Source organism: Cariama cristata, unplaced genomic scaffold (genome assembly GCF_000690535.1).
Source record: "Cariama cristata isolate BGI_N322 unplaced genomic scaffold, ASM69053v1 scaffold8337, whole genome shotgun sequence".
In the NCBI taxonomy this organism is placed as follows: domain Eukaryota; kingdom Metazoa; phylum Chordata; class Aves; order Cariamiformes; family Cariamidae; genus Cariama; species Cariama cristata.
In genome coordinates, this window is record NW_009624899.1 from 32,430 (window position 1) to 43,154 (window position 10,725).

At 55.4% G+C, this 10,725-nt stretch overlaps 1 protein-coding gene across 1 annotated transcript in view; it reads left to right on the forward strand.

Moving 5' to 3' along the window:
• Positions 1-8,845, forward strand: part of AMN (amnion associated transmembrane protein) — a 22,133-nt gene extending 13,288 nt beyond the window's left edge. Inside the window, exons 5-12 of the mRNA XM_009703368.1 lie at positions 704-939; positions 2,501-2,638; positions 2,720-2,828; positions 3,840-3,922; positions 4,911-5,097; positions 5,840-6,014; positions 8,358-8,460; positions 8,735-8,845. Of these exons, the coding sequence (XP_009701670.1) occupies positions 704-939; positions 2,501-2,638; positions 2,720-2,828; positions 3,840-3,922; positions 4,911-5,097; positions 5,840-6,014; positions 8,358-8,460; positions 8,735-8,845 (1,142 nt within the window). The remainder of the gene's footprint in view (positions 1-703; positions 940-2,500; positions 2,639-2,719; positions 2,829-3,839; positions 3,923-4,910; positions 5,098-5,839; positions 6,015-8,357; positions 8,461-8,734) is intronic.
• The last annotated feature ends 1,880 nt before the right edge of the window (positions 8,846-10,725 follow it).

The window sequence follows — 10,725 nt, forward strand, 5'->3', positions numbered from 1 at the left end:
TGCTGCTCCCCTGAAATCAACAGCTGTTTCTGGGGAAACTTTCACAAATGATTTTTTTTAAAGCATGATTTTAAAACAAATGCAAATAATTCAGTCAATAAATGCTTGCCTGCTAGCTGAATCGGTAAAGATTCAGCAGTTGGGGAAGGGTGGGAAGGAAGCAGGGCACTGTGTGATGATACAACTGTGACCAGCAGGGAAGTGGTTAATGGTTAAATAATCATTGGCTAAATGGGGCACTGGTTTTGGGGTTACCTGCTGCGGGGAACGGTCACGTTTCTGCAGGTCTGCCAGGCTGCTTGGAAAGTGGGACATGAATTATCATACCCATTTTCATGCGGTTTAGATGTTATTCAGCATTTGGGCAGCTGTTTTCCTCCCTAACCATAAGGGTGAGATTTAAAGAAGAGGGAGAAAAACATCCTGTGGGATCTGGGACTGGAGGCCTGGAGCCAGAAGTGAGGTCCAGGCTGAGCTGCTGAGACCCCAGCCCTGAGGGCTGGAAAGCTTTGCCAGGCTCCAGGAGGTGCCTGCAGCGGCTGCCTGGGAGGGTGATGCCCGGGTCAGACCTTCGCTCCCTGCCCGCAGGGTGAGCTCCTCCGCTTTGGACCAGGCAGTGCCTGGTTTTACTGACCCAGATGCATCCGTTGGGGCTGCGGATTTGGGTGTGGGTCACGTTCAACCTTTCCTGTTACTTTTCCAGGTACAACAGTGAGGTTTGCCGACAGCGAGCACCATGCGTGGTTCGACCCCACACTGTGGCAGGCCTTGTCACCCGGCGGGGAGCTCAAGCCAAGCGGGCGCGTCTTTTCTGTGGATGAGGAACGCGTCCCGTGCCGCTACGATGATGTTATCTTCCAGCCCGAAACCTCCTTCCGGGTAAACATCGAGTCATCGCAGCAAGTGATTCATCTCCGGAGCATTTCTCTCATGGGCCAGGTAATGTGGGGGTGATGAGAAACCAGCTCGACGCCTCCTCGCCATGGCCTCAAAGTAGGTCAGGGGAGGAAGGACCAGCTCGGGATGGAGGAGCGGTGCTGCGTGGGGAGATGGGGCGCTCCCACGGCGCTGCAGCTTCATGGCCTGCTGATGCTGTGGATGGTCTCGATGATTTCTTTCCTCTACCGGTTTGTTATTGCCTCCCTCCCCGCAGTGTGGGAACAGAGGCCATCTAACTATTCACATTTAAAAAAAATGGCCTTGGTACACAGATCAAACCACCAGCAAATGGCATCTTCTCCAGCACCCAGGGGCTGTCCCCTTCGCAGGCACGTGTCTGCAACCGCGCTGCTCAGGGACCCTCTGGGGACACCTCCCTCCTGTCCCCGACCTTAACATGGCCCGTGGCCCAGCGATCCTCTCCCAGCTTTGCTTTGGTACTGCTCTTTAATTGATTGGAGGGATAATTATAGAAACGCTGGCAGCCTGCTGTGCTTCAGCCCGGGAATCAGGCGCACGACGAGCCCCGTCCCTTGCCGGTCGGAGGAGCGAAAGATCACAGGCGCTGCAGCAGTAAACACAGGCTCCTTCCAGGAGTCAGAGATGCGGCAGACATTTCATAAGTTATTTATTATTTCTACTGCTGCGCTGCCTGGGATCTGCCATTTCAGGGCCAGGCATTAGGTAACTGCTTTTTGAGTGATAAACTCAGTCAGTGTCCAGGTGGGTACAGGCGAGACTGGACAAGACAGCACCCCAGTGGATCTCACGTCGGGCACAGGTAGCCCCAGGGATGCTGAGGTGGATGGTCCTGGGTGCTCAGAGTGATGCTGGTCCCGCTGATGCCTGGGGACTACCCCATGGCACATCACCCCCCCCCCAAATCCACCCCCTCAGGGACTGCAGCTGGCTGTGCTGCAGGGTGGAGGCTGCTGCTAAGCGAGGAGGTGGAAGGAGAAGGTGCTTTTTATTTTTGTGATTATAGCTTATTTCCTAAAAACTGTCCTTATAGCTACTTTGTCCCTTTGTAGCCAGCCCACTCTTTACTGGAGTGGGGTATTTTCACCCCAGGGCCTGAGAAGTCCTCCTGTTGTGCCAGGGCATGGAGAAGCCTCCTGTGGAAGACGGCGGGTGAGGGAATTACCGGTGGCTTGGCAGGACGAGGCTGGTCAGTCCAGCTCAGCCTTCGCTAACGCCGAGCGCACAGAAATGCTTCCCAGATTGAAAGAGAACACCTGAGATCCAGCCCTTGCTCCCAGTAATTAAAAGCTGATAACTTGAATTCTCTGGGCCAGCAGAAAGAGAGAAAGCAAGAAGAAAAAAAAGCTCAGCCATCTCATAATTTATTTGTGGTTCTTTTTTTTTTGTTTTAAATTAGAAAGAGCTTTTCTGTTGGCCTGTGGAGAAGCCTGAATGGATGTATTGGCAGGATTTTCCTACTGCGCTCACTGCCTGCGATGGAGCTGCCCCAAGCCGGCCGTCAGACACAGCCGGGTGCCTGGGGACAGCACTGGGATCTGGGTGGGAATACTCATCTGCTTTGCTGCTCTTCCCCGCACAGGAGCTCAGCAGTCCCGAGGCCTGGGCCGAGTACCTGCGGGGTCCCTCCGCCCCGCTGCAGTTTCACGGCAATGGCACTCTCCAGGTGACGGGCACCGGCTGTCCTGACAAGTCCGGCTGTGCCTGCGGGAATGCCCTGGTGAGTCCTCCCATTGCAATTTAGGGGGTTGCCATTGCAATTTAAGGGGTGAGGGACTGACGCTGCTCTGCTCTCCTTTAGGATGGCCACCGCATCTGCGCAGCCCTGCTTGAGGCATCGGGGAGCCAATGCCCAGTGCCAGCGTGCCAGAGCCCTTTGCGGCCCCTTGGCCACTGCTGCGGCGTCTGCGGTGAGTTGGGGTCCTATTCCTCCTCCCCACAGCCCCCTTTCCCTGGTTTCATGGGGGAAAGCTGGGTGTGGGAGGTGCTGCTGGTCGTGGGCTGAAGTTTTGCTGTATCACTGCTCCTGCGGGTCCCATCTGCATCCCATGTGCCACCCTCCCAGGGCATCTCTCTGAAGCATCAACCTCACTTTGGGGAGCCTGTTCTGAATTGCAGCCCTTTGTCCCTGCCTCTGGTTTATCCTGTCAGGATGTCACAGCTCGTCAAGCTAATAGGGCTCTGCTGAGTTTATGCAGTGGAAAACACTCAGAAAAGATGCACTTTTTTTCAACGTAATGTCAGCTTTCCAACTGCAAGTTTGTTTCACGTCGTTTAAAATAAAAGCATGCAGATTGACAGCGTTCCCTCTGCAATGGGTGCTTCTCCATTAATCTACCTGGAAAGTTGCTAAGGGCAATTTTTCATGCACAATTGTGCCTAGATACTCGGTATATCATACCAAATTCATTAAAATGGTACCATATGTTTCTCCAAGGTGCTGCTAAAAGCAGAGCCCCTTAAAGCCTTTAGGAGAATTTCATGTTTCAACAAATGCTTACTTGCATTTTTTCCAAGGAAACTGTTTGACTCGGTGACTGCAGTGCAGCGGTATGGGGAGTGCAGGTGTCCCCTCCTCTCCGCCGTCCCTCCGAAGCCAGGGTAGCATTGCTGAAGCGCAGCCTTGCAGCCCCAAAACCGGGCTACATGCAGAGCTTCCTGGAGGGATACAGGGGAGAAAGCTTTCCATGGAAATCTTCTCTCTGGAATACAGTGGAAACCAAAAGCCTTTCATCAAACCCTGTTGATAAAAAGACCAGTGAGGGAGGGAGAGGATTCTTGGGGCAGGGCTGTGGAGCTGCCTCTCCTCAGCCCAGCCAGACCAGTTGCACGGAGGTACCGGAGGGTCCCCAGTGCCTTTCGTGGCTGCTCTCTGCCCAGGCTTGGTGACAATGTCATGTGTGTCTGTTTTCGGGCTGCAGGAGCCACCGTTAACCTGGATTTCACCCCTGATTTTGACCTGCAGAAATACCGGGACAGACTGGTCCAAGCCTTGCTGAGCCAGGTACAGCAGCCCGCCGGATCGGGAGGGGCTAACGAAACCACAAGCCACTGGCCACCTCTGCCAGTGACTTGATGCTGGGGAGGGCTGTCTGGGGGGGCATGCAGTCCCAGTGACACAGGGGGTTCAGCCTCACTCCCCACCACCCCTCAGGGCTCACCCCCCACATTTGGCCTCTTGGATGTGCCGACTTGCTGTGGGGGCTGGCGCAGCCCTCCCCTTGCTCCCCACTGCAGCCACGCTACCCCTCTCAGCACAGGGCAGGACCACCTGCCGGCATGCAGATGGGGAAGGGTGCGGCGGGGCTTGCGGGAAACCCTGGTCTAGAAAATACAGGAGGTCAGGTCTAGATAACGTGGGAGGTCAGCCCATGCGGCTGGGATCATGCAAACCTGCAGCAAGGGATCCTGTGGCCTCTGGGAGATGACTTCCAACACTGGGCTGCTTTTTCGTTCCCCAGTAGGCAAGCACTGGGTGGGTAACCGGCACTGGTCAGCACTCAGATGCATGCTTTACAAGACATCACTCCACGCTGCTGCTTGTCAGACACAGCATGACATCCCTCCTCCTGGCTGGGAGCTGCCGGGGGAGGAGGTGTGCTCTGGGTTACGCTGGGAGGATCGATATCAGAGTATTGCTCTATTGATCCCGAGCTGAAAGCCTGCTGCCTGCCCTCCTTACAGCCACACATGTCTTAATACAGCGTTTAATGGGTGTGCTACACAAAATTGCTTTCTCGGCATGCTCACCTCCGTGGGGGAATGCTGCGTGCTGGGTGCTGGTCACAGCTTGGAAGGGAGGGGAGATATGAACTTCTCATTTGGGAACTGCATCGGCACTGCGGTAACGGGGATGGCAGCTCTGTGATGGGGCTCACATGAAGATTTATAGGTGGGCCTTGCTGTTGCATCCATCACAGCTGTCTGTAGAGCTGAGTAATTTCTGCCTACCACGCTCATGGGCTTTACGTGTCTCTTTGTGTTTTGAAAAGCCCAAGTATGCCAGTGTGCGGATGGCCATATCCAAGGTGCACAAAGCACAGACCTTCCTGGGAGTCATACCCCGAAGCTCCACTCCTGTCATCCAAATCGTGCTGATCGACGATGGAGCAGGAGTGCAGACCGGCAGCACTGCGGAGCAACTGGCAGCAGACATCATGGAGGACATAGCACAGCACGGTAACGCCGCTGGCCTCCTCAGCGGGTCCCCTGTGGGTGCACCTAAAGCCACCGCTGTCCGGAGCTCCTTGTCCTCGGCCAGCAGCCCACGTGTCCAGTTGGGTTTTGAATGTCTCCAAGGATGGAGACATCTCCAAGCAACCTAGCCTCGCGATTGATCACCTTTGAAGTTAAAGAGTTTTTTCTTATATTTAAGTGGAATTTACCGTATTTCAATTTGTGCCGATTGCCTCTTGCCCTGTCACTGGGCACTGCTGAGAAGAGCCTGGCTCAGCACTCCAGCTGTGTCTCACCAGGGCAGAGCAGAGGGGAAGGATCACCTCCCTTAACCTGCTGACAACCCTCCTCCTCATGCAGCCCAGGGTACTGTTGTCCTTCCAAGCCATGTCTGGCCATGGTCAGCTTGGTGCCCACCAGGATCCCCAGGTCCCTCTCTGCAGAGCTGCTTTCCAGCCAGAATGCTGCGTGTGGAAGCAGCCACGTAGGCTGGCAGATGCTGATGAATGTGTAGGTCACAGCCAGGGGACCTGGTGGTTGTTGTGTGGAGAGCAGACCACCTGGCCTTGTCTCAGTTGAGTCCATCCAGCTGTGTATCCCACCCTTCCCCATCCCCGAGGAAAGGTGATCATCCAGGCGAGCCGTGCCAGACCCGTGCAAGCTCCCTCTGCCCTGTGCGTGAGTTGGTGTGGGGATGTGTTGCCCTGTCCAGTCCTCACCCCTGTTTCTTCCTGCCCTTTCCCAGGTGAAGCACTTGGCATTTCAAGTGGCAAAGTGGAGGTGGCCACAGGCAGCACTTTCAGTGGACAAGTGGGGAGCCAAGCGTTGACCAGAATCACAGCAGGGACAGTCTTGGGGCTACTCTTCGGACTCCTGTTCCTTAGAGGGATCCTCTTTCTCTACAGAAGGGGAAAGCTAAGGTAGGAATGGGGCTTCTGCTGGCTTTGGGGAAGCTGTCACCCCAGGCTGTCCTTCCAGCTAGCTTGGTGGCCCAGGGGCACGCAGTTCTGCCCAGAGCTCCTGCAGTGGTGGGCATGGCCTAGCAGTCTGCTGTACCCACCATTACTGGTTCATAGAATCACAGAATGGTTTGGTTGGAAGGGACCTTAAATATCACCTAGTTCCAACCCCCCTGCCATGGGCAGGGACACCTTCCACCAGACCAGGTTGCTCAAAGCCCCATCCAACCTGGCCTTGAACACTTCCAGGGATGGGGCATCTACAGCTTCTCTGGGCAACCTGTTCCAGTGCCTCACCATCCTCACGGTGAAGAATTTCTTCCTAATAGCTAATCTCAGTCTACCCTCTTTTAGTTTAAAACTGTTGCCCTCATTGTTCCTCGTGGTTTATTGGAGGTGAGGTGGCTGAAAGGCACTTCTGTACTCTTGGACTGGTACTTCAGCCTCCTCCATGGCTGGGAGGGGTTGCTTCTTGACATGTGCGGTGTGCTCTGGTGGGATCAGGGCTGCTGCAGCTTGGTTGGAGCTCTGCAGGGCTTGGTCATGCTGCCTGCTGACATCTCCTCTTCCTTGTAACCATTAGTTTGCAGTCCTACCAGGGGTGTGGAGGACTGAAACTGCCAGCTGCTAAATAGAAATGCATCAAAATAATTCAAACCACTTGTCTTGCAGCTTTGTAGCCCTGAAAGGGAGTGACAGCATCCAGAAGCAAATGCAGCTTCTGGTGCATTAGTTGTTCACGCTGCGCGGAGAGTGGTATGCTGGTCCCAGAGGAGGGATGGTGGGGTGCACGGCACCACAGCTGGGAGCCGGTCAGAAATGCCCCTTGTCCATCACCTTTTCTTCTCACAGCTTGGAGATGGGCTCCGGCAGTGAATAGGGCATCCTGCCAGTGCCCACAGTAGGTCCTTGGGGCACCCACCTCTACTCCTCACTCATGCACCCACCTTCACGTGCAGGGTTCGGGGGGTTTATTGATGGCCGTTTTTGTGCATGAGGCCATCCGCTGAGCCGCTACAACTCATCTCACCTACTCGACTATGGGCAAGTGGGGTGGACCCTACGCATTTTGTAACCAGGGGGTGAGATTGTTTAAATTTGCATGTGCAAAGCGCACTGATGTCTGTGAGGGGATGCTGAGCTCCCCAGCGCTTGGGCTGGCCATGTCACAGGCTCATGTCAGGTTGTTTCTTCCTTCTCAGTTCCACCGCCAGGGTTTTCTCACCATGCAGCAGCAGCCGTGGCCAGGGATGCTTGCCCTGCCACTCGGCACGTGCTGACATGACATTTCCTAGCAATAAACCCGTGTCTTCATTTAATTTCTAAGTAAAACTCCCAGCCTCATAATTGCTACTTGATGATTTATCTTCCACTGACACTTCTTTGGATGCTGGATAGGCCTTTGAAACCGGCTTTGTCAGCAGCGGGAGGGAAGTTCGTGTAGCTACAGGAGACGGAGTTGAACCCGAGCCCAGGCCACGTCCCCGGCCGACCCACGCCTGCTGCACGTCCCCGGGTGGCTCTGGGGCAGGGTCCTTTCTGGCAGTGCTGCCGAGCATTGTGGAGGCATCCAACACCGGCAGAGATGCTGCAAATTAGGCAGGAGGCTCTGGGAGCCTGCAAACAGGGTCTGTCTCCATGCAGAGGAGTCATCCTGACCACCAGCAAACCAGCAAATTTAGCTTGTTTCCACCAAAAAAAAGCCTGGCACAGCCTCCCTGCAGATAGCACAGCTCCTCCAATTGCATATATAGAGCCTGTGGTCACAGTGTTTAAATATCAGTGGGCTCTCAGGACCTGCGGTGACGTGCGTGGACCCACCCACACCAGGTGCTTGATGCAGGGGAGGATGCTCTGTGACTGGGACCCTTTAGGATAAGAATAATGAAGAAAATAATAAAAGTCCTGATGGTGACTTAGATGGTAAAATGATAACATGATAAAAGTAATGACAAAAGTAATTAGTGCTGTTGAGATTGCGGTGGGAGCAGGTGTTGGCTCTGTGGCAATTCATTTTAGGCCACAGGGGGAGAGCAATGGCTCCGAAGCAAAGCCCGTGCTAGGGCTGTCCGCCTCTGACAAACCCTTCCCTCTGGGATGCAGGTCCCAGACCTCCAGGCTTAATGTTTTTTGCTGGATACAGCAGCTTTTCTGTGGGAAAGGGTACAAACGTCCTGTTTCAAGGACAACCCGAAACTTTGCCCCCGTATTTTCCCATCCACCTCTTGAAGATGCAGGGTTTCTGCCAGGGGAGCTGTTGAGACAGGAGGGATGTGGGTGGGTGATGCCCAGGTCTCTCCGCAGGTTGCCCACCCTGTGCCTCCCCCGGCCCTGGGACAGACTGGAGGACCTGGCGTCCCCTGCACCAGGCAGTGACAAAGGCTTCGACAACCCCATGTTCAACGTGGTGAGTCGCCATTGCCTGGGGATGCAGGGATGTTCGGGGCCATCGGTGGGAGGTGGCAGGGCCCCAGCCAGGACCCTCTTGAGTGCCAGTGGGGGTGCAGCACAAGGGGCAGTGCACCTGGCAGGGCTCCTCCGTTCCCCAGCCCAGGTGGGGTTCGTGGGATGGTCCCGTCCTCCCATGGGTCACCAGCTCCTCAGCTGCTGCAGGGACTCAGCCCTGGGTGGGTTTTGCTTTCCTTCCCCATCAGTTGCTTTTTCCTCCCTCACTGCTGCAGGAGCCACTGAGCACTGACCCTGGAGAGGAGACACCACAGAAGATGGCTCCCAAAGACCACCACGTCTTCTACCTCAACCCTCTGTACGATGCAAGCGAGACGGAGACCTGACAGCGTGTCCTTATGCTGGGGGCAGCCACCACCTCCCTGGGGACACTGCCGTCTCTCCAGCCCTCACAGCCCCTCACATCACTCCTGGTGGGATCTAAACCACAAGCAGATCCCACCTTAATAAAACTGCCTGCGTAGTGAAGGAAACCACTGCAAACCTTCACCATTAGGGCTCAGCCACACAGGCACAGCCTCACCGGTGTTGCGTCTGGGTTTTAAACTGTGCTTTGTAGGTGTCAGTCCCTTTTGGACAGTTCAACATTGAGATTTGAGTCTCAGGTGATATCTGGGGAAGTTGGTGTCTAGCTCAGCACCCCATGCTTTACCCAGTACTGTGCTGGATTTGTCCAGGGTACGCAGCAGGTTAAAGGATGCATCCCTGGATGCATGATGGAAATTCAGTGCTTAAACACATTTCAAAACGTGACCTGGAGCCTTCAGGGCTTGGACCCATTAATTGGGTTTAAAAGGAGGTTATTTTGCTTTCTAGCAGTGTGCTTGGTGCCAGGGCATCTCTGCTCAGGGTCCTGCCTTCCTCCTCTCAGGGACCTCACTGCTGTCCCTGGGGTGCTGGCACCAGGTGCAGTCCTGAGCAAACAACTCCCTCCCCGTCCCCTCCACTGAGCCGCCTGAGCTTGCTCCTTCCCTCTGTGCCCAGGCCAACAGTTATAAGAGCTACCTGGTGATTTATCACGTTATTTCCCATGGCAAGAGACCACATGTTCTCGTGGTACAAGGGGAAAGAGGGCTGGTGCTGGTGCCAGGGGTCCCCAGGGAGCGATGCAGGCAGGAACCCGACGGCTGGGGACAGTCATGCTGGCCCCATCTCTAATGGAAGTCGGGGCAGTGGCACCGAGGGGTCTTGTTAGCAATGGTGTTTGTGGCCTGGCATCTGTCAAACACCATCAGCTGCCTGCAATGTCAGGCAGCACTTCATTACAGGAGCAGCTCTGATGGGTGAGGCTGAAATTATGTAGATGTATGCAAATTTATGCAAATTCACACGCTACTGTGTTTTCAGTAGGTCTTGTTGGCATATTCCATAAGGAAGCAGCTATTTTAAGTTTATTATGTTTTGTTCTAGTCTCTGGAAGACATAATCCCTTCTCAGAGGCATGGGGATTCACCATTAGGCACATCAGAGCCCTGATGAAGGGTGATGGGCAGCATACAGCGGTGAGATGGGCCCTACCACCCCCCTGCCCGCATGGAGGCCTCCGGTAACGGGCAGTGCGAGCAGGCAGGACGCAAAACACGAGTCGGGCAGGGAACGAGACCATCTCCACGCCCCTGGTTGCTGCCGTCGCTTTGCAAGCGGGGCAGAGCCAGGGCTGGGAGGAGGTCTGTGCTCGGGGGTGCACTGCTGGGATTTCACCATCCACGTCTCTCCTGAGCGTGCCCCTCTGGCAACGTTGGGATGAAAAGCAACTTGCCTGGGCAGGAGCTTCTGTTGCAGCATCATGCACTTGGTGCTGAATGAAATGTTCACCAGCCGAGTCAAAAAGCAGAGGAAGCCACCGGCTGCTGCAGGCAGTGGCTGACACCAGCAGGATGGGAATACCCATGTCCCACCACCCCGTGGCCCTGCAACAAGTGCATCTCTGTGAACAGCAGTGACCCAGGGACAGGTCCCCAAAACTCACCTCACAGCACACAGTCACCCCCATGACGTGAACCCAAGGGAGACACCCCCCCCCTCCCCCCCACATATGCCAAGCCCTCATCCGGACCTCACGAGGCCGGACAACACCCCGTGGCTGGGGGGTCAGTGAGGACATGGTGCAGCACGGTCAGCCCGCGCGTTGCTCCCCGGCGAAGCGCTGGTGCTGCCATGTTACCATGGTGCCTGCGAGAGCGGCCGCAGCAGCCGCCGGCCCCGA